This window comes from Schistocerca cancellata, chromosome 3 (genome assembly GCF_023864275.1).
Source record: "Schistocerca cancellata isolate TAMUIC-IGC-003103 chromosome 3, iqSchCanc2.1, whole genome shotgun sequence".
Classification (NCBI taxonomy): Eukaryota; Metazoa; Arthropoda; class Insecta; order Orthoptera; family Acrididae; genus Schistocerca; species Schistocerca cancellata.
In genome coordinates, this window is record NC_064628.1 from 863875 (window position 1) to 886413 (window position 22539).

General features: G+C 40.9%; 1 protein-coding gene across 1 annotated transcript in view; it reads left to right on the top strand.

The window, feature by feature from the left end:
• LOC126176755 (solute carrier family 22 member 7-like) overlaps positions 1–19229 on the top strand; it is a 319454-nt gene extending 300225 nt beyond the window's left edge. Inside the window, exon 9 of the mRNA XM_049923923.1 lies at positions 18602–19229. Coding sequence (XP_049779880.1) covers positions 18602–18819 — 218 coding nt within the window. The 3' untranslated portion in view covers positions 18820–19229. The remainder of the gene's footprint in view (positions 1–18601) is intronic.
• The last annotated feature ends 3310 nt before the right edge of the window (positions 19230–22539 follow it).

Sequence of the window (22539 nt, forward strand, 5' to 3'; positions counted from 1 at the left end):
AGGTAAGACGTCACTACTATAACATGTAAATAAGATTCATAGCATCAAGATTGCAGCCATATGTATCAATACTATGGTGCACTCACATTTGTAATTGCATCTCATCAACCATTAACAAATACTAGGATATCCCTACTCTTTATAGTATGTTAAATTTAAATGTGCTGTTTAACATGAAATCGTTTGATTCTTTTATTTGCTGAAATACTTTTATGTACAGGTCCTGTTTCACATATCTCTATTATTTGCACTTATTCCTAAGTAATGTTCTACCAAATATAACAGGATTTACATGTCTGATAATATGTATGTCATAAATATTGCTTCAAAACTCACTGGTTAATTAATGAGTGAGTAGAGTAAGTAATTGCACTGTATTGTATTAATTCTGAATTGAGGCAAAATTACACAACTTACAGTTGGCCATGTGTTAATTTCATATACAAAGCTGTATATTTACCTACTAAAATGTACTTTAAACAACGTCAATGATTAGCTGGACTGTTATATTTATGGATGCAGCGAATATTATCGAGAGGTTTGTTACTGTTTACGTTTATGAGCAGGCAACTCCATTGTATACTAAGATAGACAGGTACTGCAATGATGTAACAACTACCAAAGAAAATAAATTGCTCCTAACCTTTCCTACCCTACCAGACACTGAGTCCAAAGCTTAAAACAAAAAAATGTCACCTGCTTATAACAGGAATTTCTTTGACCAAGACAATTTGACACTTAGCCAACTTTCATTCAGTCAAGATGGTATACTCAGTAATGAAACAAAGCAGTAGGCTCTGCCAGAAATACCGACTCTTAGACAATGTGTCTAATAGTGTATTTTAATGTGTCAGTACGCCATCTTAGGCAATTTATAAGACTTGTAAGTAAGCATTATAAATATGGATTCTTATATGGTTACATCACTTGTTATGTATTTCACTGTTATTGTTTAATCTGCTTTCAGGAAGCACTTGATAATAGCACTTTGAAGCCGAAATCATGATTGTGTAAGTGCAACTGTAACACTGTAAATAAACAAGAGTCTAATAGAGGTACTGACTTTGAAGTTATATGCATGTATTGCATATCTTTATCATTTGTCATTTATTGCAATTTATAGCATAGATGTTAATAACTTTTTAATAATAATTTTATGAATGTGGTAATAATTATAGTGAACTCGTCTCACTACCGTGAATTCGACGCTGTCTAGATTTTTCTTATCATGTCCTGGAGTGGTTTCACAAGGAGAGGCCATGACGTAGGGATCACGTATTTACTTGAAACTTTCTACAGCTGCAGTAGGCCATTTAAACAACATATGTGCAAGGAGTAAGGTGCACTATTCTGGAAATTGCGAGAATATCGCAAGATAAGTTTTATGCCTCTATGTGCCTGTGCGAAAATGCTGGTGGAAGGACCTAATTGTGGGCAAATGGTACAGCCGGAGTTGTAGCCCAGCGTGTTTGGACAGAGGGTTAGCTGCCCTCTGTAATGAAAAAGAAAAAAGAAAACAAGTGAATGGACCAACGACGAACTTGAGCGAGTATCATGGGACGTCCGCCTCGAACTAATTCAACGAACAAAATGAGCTAAAAAATAAAAGTAGTTAGATCTCGCACTTAGGAAGAAGGACGTGTGCGAGGTGACGGTTCGAATCCAGCCACAGTGACTGCTAGTTCTTAATCTATATTTTTCCCATCACCTGTAACATTATTTAATTTATATGACATTTGAGAGCTAATACGATGAGAAAGCTAATCCAATGTGCATTTTCGTGAAGTTGTTGTGAATTTCATATGTTATTTGACTGTTCACTATTTTAACTAAATTTCCAAGGACGGGCGACAGGCTTGGAAAGCCCAGACTAGACTCGACAAATAATAATGCGAATGACTTTATTCATAGTCACTAACATAGTAAATCACAATGTGTCAGAATACAAGAGTAATGTTCAGTTACCTGTCGGATGTGCTCTCGACATCACATGTTGCAGGATGGTGTTTGTCACACAAACGTGGAAAACAAATTGAAATGGCATCTACTGGTTCGAATTAACGCAGTTTTCCATCATTTACAGGGTATATTAAGAGTTTCTAAGGAGAAACATAACTCGTTGACATTTTGAAAAAATTCTCTTTCTTCCGACAGTTTGGATGAAAACTATGCGTAACGCGAAATTTTGGGAAATTTATAGGCGCTGACAAGCTAATTAAAGATATTAAGTAGTCAAATAACATGAAATGCACTAAAACGCCATGTAAATACACAAGTTTTTTTTATTATATTACCTCTCAAATGTCATCTAAGTTAAATAATGTGAGAAGTAATGGAAAAAATAGTTTAACGAATACGTTTTAGCAGGAGTCGAAACTTCGCCTCATACATGTTCGTCTTATGAAGCTCGAACGCCAATCACTTGACTACCACGAATTCGAACGGTCAGCACCTTCGTACAGGTACATCAGTTACATAATCGATGCGTAAAAAATCTCTTGCGATTTTCATGGAATTGCCACAATAGCACATCATGCTACTTTCACATTTAGTTGTTTTAATGGTCTAATAACGTTTAGAAAATTTGAAGTAAATCTGTGAGCCCAACTTCATGGCCTCTCCTCGTTAGTATTTTCAGTGAGTATTTTCAGCTTCAGTTTTAACGTAGTCAGTTCGTGGGTCATTTTGCCTGACTTCAATAAGGACGTGGCGGCGCACCCTTGCCTACCACTTCGGATTTTCCAAGACGCTGGACCACTGCAGCCGGCCAAGCGATCCCACACGTCCGCCCACAGCTCTCTACAACAGCCTGTGTACTCTGCCCAGCGCCAGCTCCGACTTCCTGGCCCAGCAACTTGACGGCAACTTGCCAGCTATACACTACTCAACCAGATAACCTACTCTGAAATATTGTGCTTAGCAGGCTCGCCTTTCGTGTCACAGTACGACGAAGTTGCTTTAGTTGACAGAGGACAGTTCTGCCTTTAGTTCTCTGAAGCTGAATGCTATTCAGTTTCGAAGCTTTTCCATCTGTTCTTCAGGTACGCTGTGGTACTCAACATGCTGTGCAAAAGTTAAAGCCGAAAATGTTTTTCCTCTGATTAATGTCTCGGGACACACCTAACCTCATAGTCCAAGTATCACTCTTGAAATCTCCTTCTGTCGTAAGATGCGTAACTCAGTACCCACCCTAAGCGAATTACACTACTGGCCGTTAAAATTGCTTCACCAAGAAAAAATGCAGATGATAAACGGGTATTCATTGGACAAATATATTAAACTAGAACTGACATGTGATTACATTTTCACGCAATTTGGGTGAGAAATCAGTACCCAGAACAACCACCTCTGGCCGTAATAACGGCCTTCATACGCCTGGACATTGAGTCAAACAGAGCTTGGATGGCGTGTTCAGGTACAGCTGCCCGTTCAGCTTCAACACGATACCACAGTTCATCAAGAGTAGTGACTGGCGTATTGTGACGAGCCAGTTGCTCGGCCACCATTGACCAGACGTTTTCAATTGGTGAGAGATCTGGATAATGTGCTGTTCAGGGCGCAATCGAACATTTTTTGTATCCAGAAAGGCCGGTACAGGACCTACAACATGCGGTCGTGCATTTTCCTGGTGCAATGTACGGTTTTGCAGGGATCGAATGAAGGGTAGAGCCACGGGTCGTAACACATCTGAAATGTAACGCCCACTGTTCAAAGTGCCGTCAGTGCGAACAAGAGGTGACCGAGACGTGTAACCAATGGCACCCCATACCATCACGTCGAGTGATACGCCAGTATGGCGATGACGAATACACGCTTCCAATGTGCGTTCACCGCGGTGTCGCCAAACACGGATGCGACCGTCACGATGCTGTAAACAGAACCTGGATTCATCCGAAAAAATGACGTTTTGCCATTCGTGCACCCAGGTTCGTCGCTGAGTACACCATCGCAGGGGCTCCTGTCTGTGATGCAGCGTCAAGGGTAACCGCAGCCACGGTCTCCGAGCTGATAGTCCATGCTGCTGCAAACGTCGTCGAACTGTTGTTGTCTTGAAAACGTCCCCATCTGTTGAGTCAGGGGTCGAGACGTGGCTGCACGATCCGTTACAGCCATGTGGATAAGATGCCTGTCATCTCGACTGTTAGTGATACGAGGCCGTTGGGATCCAGCACGGCGTTCCGTATTACCCTCCTGAACCCACCGATTCCAGATTCTGCTAACAGTCATTGGACCTCGATTAACGCGAGCAGCAGTGTCGCGATACGATAAACCGCAATCGCGATAGTCTACAATCCGACCTTTACCAAAGTCGGAAACGTGATGGTACGCATTTCTCCTCCTTACACGAGGCATCACGACAGTGTTTCACCAGGCAACGCCGCTCAACTACTGTTTGTGTATGAGAAATCGATTGGAAACTTTCCTCATGTCAGCACGTTGTAGGTGTCACCACTGGCGCCAACCTTGTCTGAACGCTCTGGAAAGCTAATCATTTGCATATCACATCGTCTTCTTCCTGTCGGTTAAATTTCGCGTCTGTGGCACGTCATCTTCGTGGTATGGCAATTTTAATGGCCAGTAGTGTATATCTCGAAAATTTGCTGTATAAGAGTGATTAGTTTAAAATCTGGTACACGAGTACTAAAACTGAAATGTTGCACATCATTCGTAGTGATATGTGAGATTACAGTTGGCGCATGGTCATTCAGCTTGCCATATTATCTTTCAAGAATATTTCTGGTAACCAGTCAAAAGCTAGCTTATAAGCAACATCATATGAACTTACCCTCACTCCACTTTGGCATAAACAATCAAGAGCAATTTACAGGCCTATACCTTTGACGTCACTGTCTAACAGCATTATTGACCATGTTTCACACTCGCGTATTTTGTTGTTTATGGAGAGCAAAAATTTGTTTATAAATGAAAGTGGATTCCTTAAGCGTGTATCTTGCAGAACGCAGCTCGTTCTGTTCTCGCATGAAATCCAGAGCGCCTAGGTTGATGCCGTGTTCTTTTACTTCTCTATGATCGGACGTGAAACAGGAATATACGAAGTCTCCTGGTAGCCCTGTCAGCCAACTAGCAGCCGTCAACATGGAACGAGTCAACTATGGCGCGAAGATTCGGTTGAAGCTGGAGGAGGAAAGAGACCAAAAATTAAGAGATCCAACATCCAGAATAATGAGGAAGGCATCGGAGTTTCTGTACAGGCCTTCACTGGAAGAGAATGTCATTCAAAAGCTCTTCCCGCGGGCACCTCGACCACCTACATTTTATTGTCTTCCAAACGTTCACAAGAGGTACACACCTCCACGCTCTACCGTCAGCATATCTGGCCAGCCTCCTTACCCCGCACGTTGGTCACGCTGTGCATCGTATAAGAAACACGACCCACTTCATCAGGCGAATTAAATGCCTGCTCCTTGGAGAAGAAGATATTAACGTCAGCTTTAATGTGCTCTGAATATTCACGTGCCTTCCCATCGAGCATTCTATAGACCTGCCCTCCCAGTTATTTGACGACGCCGTTATGGATTTATTCAAGGACACTCTGACGTCATCATATTTTCTATATGACGGAGAGTATTTTAATCAGACTGACGGCGTCGCGATGTGCTGTCCATTAGCTCCAGTTTTAGCCGACCTGTTTATGGCGCATTTTGACGGTATCGCTCTGGACACAACTATTGCAAAGTCTAGTTGATTTTATCGTTACGTCGACGACACTTTCGCTGTCTGGTCTCAAAGACGTGAAAAGCTGGGAGAATTCTTGGACCAAATCAACAACTGCGATACCACCAACCGAATTTACTGTACTATTATTAGACGACGTGGCATCGGACTTCCGGAAAGCGGCTCTCGCGTGTAATAGGTTTGAATAGACACCCTATGGTGATCCAACTACTACACGGAATTTTTGGAATAAATGATGATAATGGCGAGTACAAACTTATTTTTAAGACTATATTTGTTTATTAGTAGCACTGATAATTTTTTTGAAGTGACTGAACAGAGCGCACTTAATTCTGCTTGTTTGATATTGCCTAACAGGAGGACATTATTCATTTAAAACAATACCACAGCCTGAAATCGATTCACAATACATAAACACACATGATAAATACTTGAACTTGTTTTAGGTTAATGTAAACTACACAAATTGTAATTGCTGAATTAATGTTATTGAGCTTGCATTGTGCTGAAGGCACAATGTGTACTGTGGTGGCAGCAATTTCCTTGAACGCTTAGTTAAAGGACAATATAGATCTGCTTGTCAATACAGTACTGAAAACACTAATTGAGAATCACATTGCTCGGACGGAACCATGTAATTTTTGACTATGACAATGTACTGAAAAGCCACCACATCGAGCTGGATAGTAGTTAATGTGGCACTGTACCTGGCGTTAATTCCGACTATTTTCTCTTGTAATATGGCTACGCCGATACACATAACTTTTCACTGATGTTGCAGCACATAGAAATCACCAGATGTTGTTGTTGTTGTTGTTGTTGTTGTTGTTGCGGTCTTCAGTCCTGAGACTGGTTTGATGCAGCTTTCCATGCTACTCTATCCTGTGCAAGCTTCCTCATCTCCCAGTACCTACTGCAACATACATCCTTCTGAATCTGCTTAGCGTATTCATCTCTTGGTCTCCCTCTACGATTTTTACCCTCCACGCTGCCCTCTAATACTAAATTGGTCATCCCTTGAGGCCTCAGAACATCTCCTATCAACTGATCCCTTCTTTTAGTCAAGTTGTGCCACAAACTCCTCTTCTCCCCAATTCTATTCAATACCTCCTCATTAGTTATGTGATCTACCCATCTAATCTTCAGCATTCTTCTGTAGCACCATATTTCGAAAGCTTCTATTCTCTTTCTGTCCAAACTATTTATCGTCCACATTGCACTTCCATACATGGCTACACTCCATACAAATACTTTCAGAGACGACTTCCTGACACTTAAATCTATACTCGATGTTAACAAATTTCTCTTTCTCAGAAAAGCTTTCCTTGCCATTGCCAGTCTACTTCGACCATCATCAGTTATTTTGCTCCCCAAATGGCAAAACTCCTTTACTACAGTAAGTGTCTCATTTCCTAATAATTCCCTCAGCATCACCCCATTTAATTCGACTACATTCCAGTATCCTCGTTTTGCTTTTGTTTATGTTCATCTTATATCCACCTTTCAACACACTGTCCATTCCGCTCTTCCAAGTTCTTTGCTATCTCTGACCGAATTACAATGTCATCGGCGAACCTCAAAGTTTTCATTTCTTCTCTTTAGATTTTAATTCCAACTCCGAATTTTTCTTTTGTTTCCTTTACTGCTTGCTCAATATACAGATTTAATAGCATCGAGGATAGGCTACAACCCTGTCTCACTCCCTTCTCAAACACTGCTTCCCTTTCATGCCCCTCAACTCTTATAACTGCTACCTGTTTTCTGTACAAATTGTAAATAGCCTTTCGTTCCCTGTATTTTACCCTTGCCACCTTCAGAAATCGAAAGAGAGTATTCCAGTCAACATTGTCAAAAGCTTTCTCTAAGTCTACAAATGCTAAAAACGTAGGTTTGCCTTTCCTTAATCTTTCTCCTAAGATAAGTCGTAGGGTTAGTATTGCCTCACGTGTTCCAATATTTCTACGGACTCCAAACTGATCTTCCGCGAGGTCGGCTTCTACCAGTTTTTCCATTTGTCTGTAAAGAATTCGTGTTAGTATCTTGCAGCCGTGGCTTATTAAACTGATAGTTCGCTAATTTTCACATCTGTCAACACCTGCTTTCTTTGGGATTGGAATTATTATATTCTTCTTGAAGTATGAGGGTATTTCGCCTGTCTCATACATCTTGCTCACCAGATGGTAGAGCTTTGTCAGAACTGTCTCTCCCAAGGCCGTCAGTAGTTCCAATGGAATCTTGTCTACTCCGCGGGCCTTGTTTCGACTCAGGTCTTTCAGTGCTCTGTCAAACTCTCCACGCAGTATCATATCTCCCATTTCATCCTCATCTACATCCTCTTCCGTTTCCATAACATTGTCCTCAAGTACATCGCCCTTGTATAGACCCTCTATATACTCCTTCCACCTTTCTGCTTTCCCTTCTTTGCTTAGAGCTGGGTTTCCATCTGAATCACTGGATATGGGGTGATAATGCGCTATTTCCTTTAAATATTTGATTACACTAGGGGAATGCAATTGAAACCACAAAATTATTATTACCTCCAAACTTTACACACTGTAGAGAATTTGGTTTGACTATTACACAAACTGATTCACAAAATATAAATGTACTGGTTATGGCGTCGGTATAACAACCGCTGTTCATAATAATTCTCTTGTAAGATAACTTCTAGTTCGTTGCTACCGAAGTGAGCTCCCCAATGGGCCTCATCAGCTATTGAGATCACAACACGCCGTTGGATGCGGCTACTGGTCGCTTCACACCTCGCCGTTGGCACAAGCAACTCGTCGAAGTTAACACAGCATTGCACCACGCTGTGCCATTTGCCTCAGAGCGGGAAACCGTACTATTTTGCCGCACACAGCTCGTCTCCGTCGAAATACCACGTCTTACAAGCCTTAGTGTCCATTTAGCTTGCAGCCATACGATGAACGAAGTCCATATCTGTTTTCAGCTCACTTCTAAATGGTCTGTTAGCAACGTTGCCGTAGCACACACCGGCAGTCGCTTTTACGCCACATAACACTTGTTCTGCCTCAGAGCTACGCCAACTTACTTCTACCGCCAATATTACGCGCCAACCTGTACACTATTCTCGTTCTTGGGGATTCCCCCCACACTTAAACATTATTTTACGTTACGCCAAGTTCTCTATTTACAATTAAACATACCATAGCGTTACAATATTCAATTACAATCATTTTCATATATTAAAGTAATATTACATTTATATTTTTACTACACGTAACAATATTATTTAGTTTAATTTTTTTGTAATTTCGCTGTCAGAGTGCAGCACAAGCCAGACACTGTCTCCTCCATAGCGTTATTTAATTTAGCTGCCACCAGGCGGAAGCACTTCCGCTTTGCCTTCGATTTTGGCCCACAGATGGCATAAGCGTCCACTTTCTCTACCATTGCGCCTTGACTATGCGTGGCATTCACTAGACGGCACGTTGTCACATTACACAATATGCATGACAACAACAAGCTCACGATCGACTTAGAAACACACGGTGCCGTACCATTCCTTGACGTGCTCGTCCGCCCTAAAGTATATGATTATCCCAGCCACACGGCCTGGTATCCGTCACAGAAATATTCTGTTCTGAGAAACCGTGGTGCATCGATCGGAAGACGTCTCAGACATTAAAAACCTACCGAGGGAACTGAGTCACTTAGGCAAAGTATTCAAGGAAAACGGCTACAACAACCGCCAGATTTCACAAGCAATCTTTCTGAAAACACAGAAGCATAAGGACCCCAAGAAGGACTCTTAAGAATCTTGGGTTTTTGCCTTTCTGTGGCTCAGTAAAAGGAAAAATTACCTGGCTCCTAGAGAGGTATAAAAACGGTTCAGTCATCAGTGCTCCAATTAAAACTCGACTCATGAGGGCTATGAAAGACGATGTAGGCAGCAGAACGCCAGGAGTATCTAAAATACTGTATGAGTGTGGGTAGTTTTATGTAGAACTGACTGTGCGTACTCTTGAACACATCACGAGGGATGCTTTCGCCTTCAGTACCCTGACAAATCAGCGGTAGCAGAGTATGCGCTAGAAAACTGACAACATATTGTTTTGGAAGAGACAAATGACGTTACAGTACTAACAATTCTTGGGACAGCGTAATAAAAGAAGCTATCGAGATAAAAATTTGTTACAATAAAGAAAACCTCTGCCCAACTAGTGCAGCTCTTGTAAAAGTACAATAAATGGTACAATAAATGTTTTGCATACTTTGTTTGCTTTTAACACACATTCTGCTTTTCATTATAGTTTAACTTTTGAAATAACTGATTACAAAAGCAATATTATCCACTAATAGCAGTCAGACAAAAAGGACAATATTTGTTCAGACTGTTTCTTATGCTACTAACAGATGGCGTTACCGGTTGCGGTTACAGAAGAATGCCGCATTGTTTGAAATATCCCAGATCGGATTTTGAACTGTAATTAATAAACTAATAAATAAATTATTCTGTCCTTTTATGTTTCGAAACTGAGTGAGTTTAGGTGTTATTGTCTTGACATAACTGTGTCCCCACAAAATGTTGACGACGTAGTGGACAAAGTGAAGAAATTGTGCTACCTCGGAAGCAAAATAAAGAAAGACGGAGAAGGCAAGAAGGATATACAAGAATAAATACACAGACAGACAGACATTTCTCGCTGAAAGAAATCTACTAGCATCAAACATATGCTTTAATACGAGAAAGTTATTTCCTTGTGACATAGTGCCTCAATAAAGACAGCGGCCTGCATCTTAGCACGGCTTGGGAACACCGAGCAAGGTGGCGCAGTGGTTACAAGGGACATCTTTCCCTTGCAGCTCTGTTATTTGAACAGGAGGGAGCGTAGAGCTTTAACAGGGTTGCTACCCCTTTCATAACACCTTTGACTATGCGTTCTCCGGCACTTTTTCTACATCCTGTAACTTTAATACATCCATAGTCAAAATTCAACAATTCCTGCCGCTGATGCCAACGTTGTTATGTACGTATATGACTGAAAGGAACCTATCTCTTCACAAATGACTTCTTGCAAAATAGCAATATCAATATGATTAGTTCGAAGCAAATTTCCCGAAAATATTTATCTTTCTTTCATTCCTTGTCCCATAAATGGCTCTGAGCACTATGGGGCTTAAGATCCGAGGTCATCAGTCCCCTAGAACTTAGAACTACTTAAACCTAACTAAGCTAAGGACATCATAAACATCCATGCCCCAAGCAGATTCGAACCTGCGACCATAGCAGTTGCGCGGTTCCGGGTCAAAGCGCCTAAAATCGCTCGGCCACCGCGGCCAGCCTGTCCCATAAATATTTAACGTTAGCGCATCCACCACCATTAACTCCAAGCAGCCAATAAGATTCATTTTCTCTTCGCGCAGCAAGCTGCAAGATACAGCTAGACTGCGAGAATCTCTCTCCCGCATGCTGCACTGTTGTACTTTATGACAATACTGTTTCATTCACAGAGCGACCAAATTATTCATCCACTTGCGATGTTAGTTTCTTGTAGTAGTATAGGTGTAAATGTTTTAATGCGATTTCCAAATAAATATGTCAGGTGACGGCAATAAACGTGAAGTCCTTCATAGATTAGATTAGATTAGATTAATACTTGTTCCATAGATCATGAATACGAAATTTCGTAATGATGTGGAACATGTCAGGTTAATAAAATATGTCTGTACAAGATATTACATTACACAAAATATTGCATGACACTAATGTTTAAGTTGGTTTTTTTCCCTTAATTTATATCTAAAAATCCAGCCAATGAGTAGAAGGAATTGTCATCTAGAAATTCTTTTAATTTATTTGTAAATGTTAGTTGGCTATCTGTCAGGTTTTTGATGCTCTTTGGTAGGTGGCCAAAGACTTTTGTGGCAGCATAATTTACCCCTTTCTGTGCCAAAGTCAGATTTAACCCTGCATAGTGAAGATCATCCTTTCTCCTGGTGTTATAGCTATGCACACTGCTATTACTTTTGAACTGGGTTGGATTATTAACAACAAATTTCATAACTGAATATATATTTTGTGGGGTTACTGTGAGGATCCCTAGATCCTTAAATAGATGTCTTCAGGATGACCGTGGGTGGGCTCCAGCAATTATTCTGATTACACGTTTTAGTACTGCACAATAGTTTTTATAATATTGAACAATTTCGGGGTCAGTACTCCCTCTCGCTGTTAGATACAGTTCCCTTTTACAGTTGCAAGATATTCTTATTCCTTTAGTTAGCTAAGGTTTTTTTATATGTTTTCTTGGAATTATGTTTAACTATTTTCTTGGGAAAACAATTTTCAAATACCCTTAAAAATGTACCATGAAATAAGTTATGTTTCAAGTTTGCATCAGGTTCCTTACACACTTCATCCCAGTCTAGCTGCTGTAGGCTTTCCCTAACGTTTGCAATATTTATATTGTTAATTGAACGCACTGGCGAGTAGGTTTATTTACCGCATTTACAAGGATCTGAGAGAGGGACTCGAATTTTTTACTTTTGAAAACACAATAATGAACTGCAGAAACATGTGTCGGCTAGAGAACTGTACAGAGAATAGTAAACGAAAGGGTCAAAGCTGTAGAAATCTTGGTTTCTTGCAGCCTGGGAACCATCGAAATCTAAAGAAACCTGCGACACAAAGTGGTGGCACTGAAATGTTTATAAGTAGTGAATACTCGAAATCAGAAAAACTTGTCACGATTATGACTGAGGAAATTGGCTTCAACGGTAGCGCTTGGTCAACGCAAAGTATTTTAAAAGACATTGTTTTCAAATATAGTAAGAAGAGAGTTTTTGATTGAAAGAAGTGACATAGGTGCAGCACGATCTCTTATAAAGCTGCACGATACAAGAGAAGTCTATTATCTTGCTGAAACATTGGTGAATCAGAATTGTTCCATGAATACCTGCTGGAAAATGAGCGGTGGTACTGGCGGTTTTAAAGTTCCCGTAGGAAACGGTACTCTGATGATTATTCTCTTTTTCTGGTTTTGTTGTTGATAGTAAACTTGTAATAGGGTGTAAGAACAACAGCAGTGACTACCATTAGGAAAGAACGTTGTCAGTTTCAAAGTGGTTCACTGGATAATTCTTGTCATACGTTGCTTCGAAGTCGGTCATTGTAATTACTATGCCTGTTATCATGCAGCTGTTAAAAACACGAAGTAAAAACACCAGGAAAGCGGATATTGTGCTCTGGCTTAAAAATAAAAATACCGCGCGCAGTATAAGTCAGACTCGTGACGAACTTCTGCAGCTCGTTACCTTATAGAAGTCACGCGACAGAACGTAGAAATTTGACTCTGTTGCACGTGAATGTGGTTTCAGGGGTTTCTTATTCAACAGCCTCTGCATACCTTGCTTTATGGATGAGGCATGGTTGCATCTTCCAGGTTACATCAACACGCGTTAACTGATGTTAACCCCCATATCATCCATGAAACACCACTGCATGATGAAAAGGTCGGTGTGTGGTGCTCGGTGTCATCTTCCAGGAGTGATGGTCCCATTTTCTTTGATATGACTGAAGACTGTGCAGTTTATACGGACATCTTCAACACATTTGTGGAGCAGCTGGATGACATCGATCTTATATAAAAGCTTAGTTACAGGATAGAGCAACGTGCCCCACGCCTAGCGCTTCCATGTAACTTGCAACAAGTGTCTATGATGACCGAACAACGGACCCCCCCCCCCCCCACTCTCCCCCGCGCTTGTGGCGGTCTCTTAAAAGCTGAGTGTACAGTCATAGACCACGAACAACTGCAGAACTTCGTCAGGCCAAGACACACGAAATAAACAACACTGATGAGAATACACTTCACACAATGCCACGGAATACGGCGAAAAGAGTGCACTCGTAGATCTATGCTGGTGAAGGACACTTCCAGCATTTGCTGTGAGGAGTTTGTGTGAATGTATGTATGTGATTTCTCCATGGTATTTATCATCTCCTAAAATTGCAAATGTGTCCCATTATTGGTTCAGATGTTCTAAGTAATTAAAGTAGCTCATGTTTATATGGACTGAACTGTATGTCGATGTAGGTGCGAAGGCGTAGCAAGATTTCAAATTACAGAGTATACAAATGTTGACGTCGAGTTTTCAGATAGTGTAGGATCTGATTAGCTGTTTATTGTAAGGAGAGGTGCGAATTTGATGAGGGGGTACAGGATCCACATGAGGGAAACTAAACAGATGTTTAAAGGGAGAACAGAGTGCATGGCGCTCAAGGATTTAGAGGGAGTAGTAGGACGTTGGTGGAGAGTACATCCATGCAACACTGGCATAGCAGACTGTAGGTCAGATCATGGTCAGATCATGGTCATGGTCAGGCCTAGAACTTTATCTGACAGCTTCGTGGTGAATGTGGAAAATAGATTTGACCTTTTGCTTCAGTTAGAAACTGGCGAGCCTCAAGCAGTTGCAGGTGTAGACAGGGCACAACAAACTTTCAGCAGCAAATTGAAAAGTAAGAAAGTAGGGTAAGCAGTAAAGAGAAAGAACGCCCGGGTTCCCGGGTTCGATTCCCGGCGGGGTCAGGGATTTTCTCTGCCTCGTGATGGCTGGGTGTTGTGCGTTGTCCTTAGGTTAGTTAGGTTTAAGTAGTTCTAAGTTCTGGGGGACTGATGACCATAGATGTTGGGTCCCATAGTGCTCGGAGCCATTTGAACCACTTTTTGAAAGAGAAAGAAAGTGTTGTTGTTAGGTAGTTCCCATGGAAGAGGTGTTGGCCAACTTTTGCAGGATGAACTAGGATCAGAATACCAGGTCACCAATTTTTTTTAAACCTAGTGCTGGTCTGGAGCACGTGACAGAGGATTTAGGATCACTTTGCAAAGAGTTCACTAAGAGAGACAGCGTGGTTGTAGTGGTACCCAGAGATCCTGGGTACAATATAGAGTGTGACCTGGCAAAGATTGCATCAGCATCAGCATCAAAGCATACTAGTGTTGAGTTTGTATCTGTTCTTGGGCGCCATGACCAACCTCATTTGAACTCTTCTGTCAAGAGAGTTAATTAGGAGTTGAAACAGTTGCTTATGTCTGATGCAGGGTCACACATTGGTGTGGTTCCTGTTGATTCTATCAGTAGGTGGGATTATACTAGGCATGGCCTTCACCTCAACAGGAAGGGGAAGGGTAAACTGGCTGGGGAAATAGCAGGAAAGTTAAAGGGTAGAGGCACTGTCATGAGTGATAAAATACCAGTGGTTACAAGGTTCAGAAAAGACTCTTTATTAGGGTAGTATGGTCAGAAAGAAACCAAATTTTAAGAGAGGTTAGGACTGAGACAAACCAGTTTGAGAAAGAAACCAAAAAACATAATTCTAGCTTATTGCATCAGCATAAACAGCCATTGGTTAAGAATTTTCAGCAGTCAGCAGATATTTTAACTCTATCCAATTTTAACTCAGTCAATGTGAAATGTCAGCTATCTTCATTGTGTCAAAATATTCGAGGACTAAGAAATACAATTAATGAAGTAATTATCTGCATAGATTAATTAGAGTCTTCAAACCCAGCTGACATAAACTGCCTCTCTGAACATCCTGTGACCACTGGTATAGAACTTTTAAGTGTTACAGGGTTTAGGTTAGCATGTCACTTTTGTAGATCAGAAATGGAGAAAGGAGGAGTTACGACATTCATCAGGAACTGTCATAAATTTAAGAACATGGACATTTATAAACTTTGCCTCGAACAGCATATGGAAATATGTGCAACAGAAGTAGAATTTCACAAAAAATCCTTCATAATATGAAGTGTATATCGGGCACCTGCAGGTAAATTTAATCTGTTCATAAACGACCTTGAAGCTGTACTGGCCCATTTAACACTCAAAAACAAAGAAATAGTGGTTGCTGGTGATTTCAATGTAGATTTCCTCAAAGACCCTTATTTGAGTTAGTAACACTATCATTCAACTTAATTTCCACTGTAAAGTTTCCCACTAGGGTAGCCAATTGCTCACAAACAACCATTGATAATATCGTTATAGAAAAGTCCAATGAACAAAATTATATTACAAAACCAATAATCAATGGCTTCTCAGATCATGGCATGCAGTTCCTTCTGTTAAATGTTAACACTGAACAGGATATAAAATCTGTTAAATCTGATCTCAAGATGGTAATCAACAAGCCAAAAATTGATTATTTTAGGACACTCCTCAGAGACATTCACTGGACTGATGCTCATGGCATGAATGAAAAATATAACACTTTTGCTAATCAAGTGCTTACCTTATTCAAACACTGTTTTCACCAAAAACTTACCAAGGTTGGAGCAAAGTCCATAAAGAAGCCACAGATTACTCAAGGAATAGAGGTATCTTGTGAAACAAAACGAAAACTGTATCTGTCAATCTGAAACAGTTCCGATGTTGATGCTATAGCACATTCCAAGAAATACTGCAAAATATTAAAGACTATAATATGGACATCAAAGCAAATATTATAGAAGGAAAAGATAGTCATATCAGATAACAAAATAAAGACAATATGGGATATAGTGAAGGAGGAGACCAGTAGAACCAGACATGAAGAGGGACAAATAGCATTAAGAGTAAATGATACATTGGTGACAGATGTGTATAGTGTCACAGAACGTTTTAACAAACATTTCATATCTGTTACTGAAAAGATGGGGTTGTCAGGTTCTGTAGATGCTGCTGTGGAATACCTCATACCAGACATTTCAAGTAACTTCCATAGTATGAATTTGACCTTCACTACCCCAGCAGAAATAATATCCATCATAAAATCTTTAAAATCAAAAATATCTAGTGGGTATGATGAAATATCAGCAAAGGTAATTAAAGAATATTATTCTGACTTAAGTAACATATTAAGCTATCTGTGTAACCAGTCGTTTATCAGTGGAATAATTCCTGAATGGTTAAAATATGCTGAAGTTAAGCCACTGTTTAAGAAGGGAGATAAAGAAATAGCATCAAATTTCCGTCGAATTTCACTTTTGCCAGCATTCTCAAAAATTTTAGAAAAAGTAATGTACAATCGGCTTTATAACCATCTTATCTCAAATAACATACTGTCAAAGTCACAGTTCGAATTTCTAAAGGGATCTGATACTGAGAAGGCTATCTACACTTACAGTGAAAATGTGCTTAATTCATTAGATAAAAAATTGCAGGCAACTGGTATATTTTGTGATTTGTCAAAGGCATTTCCCTTTAAGTAAATTAGAATATTACAGTGTAACAGGAAATGCTGCAAAATGGTTCAAATATTATATCTCTGGCAGGAAACAAAGTGTGTTATTAGGAAAGAGACATGTATCAAGCTATCAGGCATCATCCAAGTGGGAACTAATTATATGTGGGGTCCCACAAGGTTCCATTTTATGGCCCTCACTTTTTCTTGTGTATATCACCAACCTTTCATCAGTAACATTACTAGATGCCAAGTTCGTTTTGTTTGGCGACCATACAAACATTGCAATAAATAGCAAATCAAGTGTAGTCTTAGAAAGATCAGCTAATAAAATATTTGTTGTTAATCACTGGTTCCTAGCCAATTCTTTGACACTAAACTTTGAAAAAACTCTCTATACGCAGTTCAGAACTCGTAAAGGGTGTCCCACAAGTATATGCCTAACATATGATGACAAGCAGATAGAAGAAGTGGACAGTGTTAAATTCTTGGGATTACAGCTTGATAATAAATTCAACTGGGAAAAGCACACCACAGAACTGCTGAAGCATCTTAACAAATCTCTATTTGCAATGCGAATTGTGTCAGACATAGGTGATATAAAAGTGAGAAAGCTGGCATACTATGCTTACTTTCATTCCACAATGTCATATGGGATTATTTTTTGGGGTAATTCATCAAGCCAAGCTAAAGTTTTCCAGGCACAAAAACGTGCAGTAAGAGTTATATGTGGTGTGAACTCAAGAACATCCTGCCAAAGCCTGTTTAGGGAATTAGGGATACTAACTACTGCTTCCCAATATATTTATCACTTTTTCAAAGCAACAGGTCAATTCATGGAATCAATACTAGAAATAAGAATAATCTTCACAAGGATTTAAATTCACTTAGTCTTGTACAAAAAGGTGTGCATTATTCAGGAACACACATTTTCAATAACTTGCCAGTAGCCATCAAAAGCTTAACAACCAATGAAATTCAATTTAAGAGAAGCCTAAAGAATTTATTGGTGGCCAACTCCTACTACTCCATTGATGAATTTCTCAGCAGAATCAACTGATTTGTGTGTGTGTGTATATATTATATATAAGTACAATACAACTTGTGCACAATTTCAGTGCAGTAATGTGTTCATTGTAAATAAGTGTGTGTGTGTGTGTGTGTGTGTGTGTGTGTGTGTGTGTGTAAGTACAATCAAACTTCTGCACCATTTCAGTGCAGTTATGTGTTCATTGTAAATAAGTGTTATAGTAGTTGTATTATACGTTTATTACCTTATAAATAAATAAATAAACTTTTTTATATTACATTCAGTGCATTAGTATTTGTAAAATGATTCTTTCATATATTGCTCATTAAAAAATGACGATCATTCCACTTGGGGCCTGTAGAATGGTACATTAGTTTATTTGTCTGAGTTGTTAATATTTGTGATGTATTGTTGTTTTTCTGACATGTTCTACATCCGGGAGGACCTCCTCATTGTGGATCAATTGGAATGAAAGTAAATCTAATCTAATCGAATGTGGGGGATAGTGCAGGGGTGCAATCACTTTTTTGCTCAGTTAATAGGTTTTGTAATCACAGTCTGGTGCGGGCTTTCTGTTGGGTGGTTAGCGAAGAGGTCTTAGAGTCGTAATAATTCACGTGCAAACATATCTGTGATTGGCGTCTTTCATTCTCACTACTTACAACTATCTTTTCCTTGCGCAGGACGACAAGCGACTTCCCTTCGCCATCCTCGCAGGCCTGAACTTGGTGGTGGCGTTTTCCGTGTCGTTCCTGCCAGAATCTGCGCTGCAGCGATTGCCGGAGACGTTAAGGGACGGTGCCGTCTTTGGCAGAGGACAGCGCTACTGGAGCTGGAAACCCAAACCGACACCAGAGTACGCCAAGGGATAAAGGAGTTCCAGAAGTTCCTTTTAGTTTAGAAGGAATGATGATGCGATGCTGGCAACCTTCGGCTTCAGTTTACTGACGGTGCACATGACTTGCTCGGCCTGCTATGAACGAATAACAGTGCACATCGAGCCCTATTTCTAATCTGTAAACAGTTACACGAAAATTAAGCCTGACCTGGATTAGATTATAATTTATGGCCGTTATATTCAGTAAATGCTACATGCCAAAATAAACTGACATGGAAACCGCACCTACTGCGCTATCCAAAAAAGAAAAAAAACCTCATAATAGACTAAAACTACATACTGCACTCCTAACAAAGCCTTAGTCTGACGAGTAATCCTCTTACGCTAACGTCGTCTGCATTCATACCAGTTTCCCCTCGCATTTTTGATTTTAACACTAACTCCAAAAATACTCTAATGCTATGCAACCCGCCTCGCCCTCTGTACCTGTCCACTATCCCCCCCCCCCCGCCCCCCCCACCTCGCCTGTTACAACAACATGCTCTCCACATCCTATTCCAACAAAACTTAATCACCTCCCATAACGTGCTCAGGAAATCTCGCCCAGAGATCTACCCATCCTTCCAGCTTTTAACAGAATCCACTTCAAATGGTCCAAATGGCTCTCAGCACTATGGGACTTAACTTCTAAGCTCATCAGTCCCCTAGAACTTAGAACTAGTTAATCCTAACTACCCTAAGGAGATCACACACATCCATGCCCGAGGCAGGATTCGAACCTGCGACCGTAGCGGTCGCGCGGTTCCAGACTGTAGCGCCTAGAACCGCTCGGCCACACAGAATCCTCTTCTTGCTCTCGATGTCAGCGCTACAGTTCGTAGCTCCTCGCCACTTTTCTGGCTCCTCTTCCCCACCTCTTCACTCCCGCATTGTTTCGCGAACAGTCTTCCCCTCACCTACTGTTTCAGTACCTGTAGTGAAATGAAGTCTCCCGTTCAAAACATTTTTTTAAAATTAAAAAAAAACAATATTTTATTTACAATTTGAAATGTAAAATAGCTTGTTTTAATAATTTTAAAAATACGCATATATTTCGTATTTTTAAATTTTTGTAAACTGTTTATATGTTTTATGACTGCTGTTCCTGAAGAACATGGATGTAACGCATAGAGTCCTGACGGATGATGGCTGCAAATAATAATAAAAAGGACAAAAAATTGTCCAATACTGTAATAAAATTCCGCGATTATTGATGTGATGTGCATGTCATTACCACTATTTGCTTATTGTTAGTGTATATCAGCGCTTTTTACTTCCTATATTTTGAAACAGGTGGAACCTTGATTTATTTTCAAAGAATATTCTTAAAAACTTATTTTATTTACTAGCGATTCATCAAGAACATTAACATATTTAATCACACTATGTAAACATGGAAGTAACTGACAGGGAGTAACTGATGAAATCATAACCAAATTCCTGTTAACAAATGGGAATTTTATTCACTTTAATAGTGCCTAAAAGCATTTTTTTTAAAGAAACAGATTTAAAATTATAATTAGAAAGCACCCTCTAAATATCAAAGTTACAATTTATTCAGAGGCAGAAAGAAACAAGTTTTGACTGTATGAGCTTTCGGTCACAGAACCTTGCCACTCCCTTTTGTCACAGCCATAGTTACGACCGCTCACAACAACCTCTGAAAGACTACACTGGTGTAAATCTGCAACACACCAGATAACTTTAAACCAAGAGTTTTAACAATTTACACAAGCACACAAACTATGCACCCCCCATAGGAGGGATGGAAATGGTACAAAACACTAACAATTAAAATATTAACCTTGCCACGTGAAAGTGCAACTTGATTTTAACTTCTAAGAAAAGTCTTACGGTGAAAGGGTGGCAACTTTATGTACTAAAATGATCATTTAAATAAAACTCCATGAAATGCAATCTCATATAAAATTCTACAAGGTTGGCCAAACAATAGTTAAGATGCTCTACAGTACACAGATACCGCCTCTCAAGATCATAGGCAATAATATCAAAGTTTCCAAAGATCAAAACATATTTCAGGTATTAGGCCGTTACACTCCAAGTGATAAATTCGTTAACATACCAAATCCGACAAACATGACAGAGGCAGCTACTAACGTATGGTAGATTGATAGGGAGATTACCGAACAACCCGAACCGCAGGTTGCTCTAACCTGCCCCTACTCCACAAGGGAACACGGACCACCCAATTTATAAACAAGCACCTTCCCACGGGTGGGCAACCGGAGAAGAATGGTGGGACGACCCCAAAGCAAAACGGCTGGTGACCTCACACAGAAAACAAGTATAATTTAACAAGTAAATGAAACAACAAATCACCAATCACTTAACTTCTAATAAAGTGCCATTTCTCGAGAAGACCTGGCGCAGCACCCCCAAATCGTTCTCCCGAACCGTCCGCTGCCAGCCGCTTCAACGGACGCAGGAAAGCACGCCGATCTCCCGTCTCACGGCGTCGCAGCTCGCACCGGCCAGACCGATGTCGTGGGTCAACTCCTGTTGCTCACGTGTCGACCGCGAAGTCACTACCCATCGCTATACGCCGCGGCCCACTGGACTCACGTGGCGACCCCACATGCGCCGACGGTCAAGACGGACAAGTCATCTTGTGTCTTAGTGCGCGACCGACCAACCGATCGATCCAACCGCCAATGACCGTTGCCTGAGCAAACTCGAGCAGCCTGGCGGCCTAACGCGCAGACTCAGATGCAGGATTTAAGCCCCGACTGGGCGACCACACGCTGAGATCTCTTAGTGCCTAACAAATGCCCGACGAGAGACAGAGTAGCAAGCTGGGGACGAGAGACTGACCCACTGGCGAGCTCATACCGCCCCTTAAATGCACGTCAACAGCCATCCTTTCCCCTTTCCCACCAGAGGGAGACACCAAAGCTGCGATTGCCACAGCGGCGCCACCGCCAGAAACGGAGGGCGACTGCATCACACTACGCGCTGCGGCGCGCTCTTCAAAACAGCAATTTTTACCACGGCTCACAGGTATCCATTCCCTTCGTTATGTATAGTTGCATTCAACTGCAGCGCTTCTCTGCGGCATGCTGGTTTATACTTTCTTCTGAAGTTAAGACGACGCTATGAACCACTGGGCTCCGTGAGCATGCCTCCATGCATGAATCAAGCTTTCATTGTCAGTGTTGTGACAATGTGTTTCAGTCATATCGACTCACTGAATGAGGGACTGAGAACCATAAGGGTCCAAAGCACGGGAACAAAGTTTTGAGAAAAAAAGTTGTTTGCTGAAATGAAATTTTTAGACAAACCTCCAGTTTCATTGGTCTGAATTGCTTTTTAACCATGTCCTAACTTCCTAAGCTTCCTATGAAAACATAACGTACCACTATGTTCTTTCTTTCTTTTGCTTGTGCCTTTTTCCCGCAATGACGCAGGATTGGCAAGGTTAAACGGATTTGGCTAGGTTAATTTAAGCGGTGGCTGGATGCCCTTCCTACCGCCACCCCGTACCCCCTAGGACAGAATTAGCGTACCCCAACTCTCTGTGTCTAGTGTAATCCATGGAATAGTGCGAATGTGTTCAGATGTCTGCGAGCCATGTAACTGAGGCGGGACGTGGGGACCAGCCCGCAATTCACCTAGTGGGATATGGAAAACCGCCTAAAAACCAAATCCAGGCCTCCGTCGTTAAGCTGCCGTGCGGATTCGATCTGGGGCCGGCGCGCCTACCCGAGTCCGGGAAGCAGCGCATCA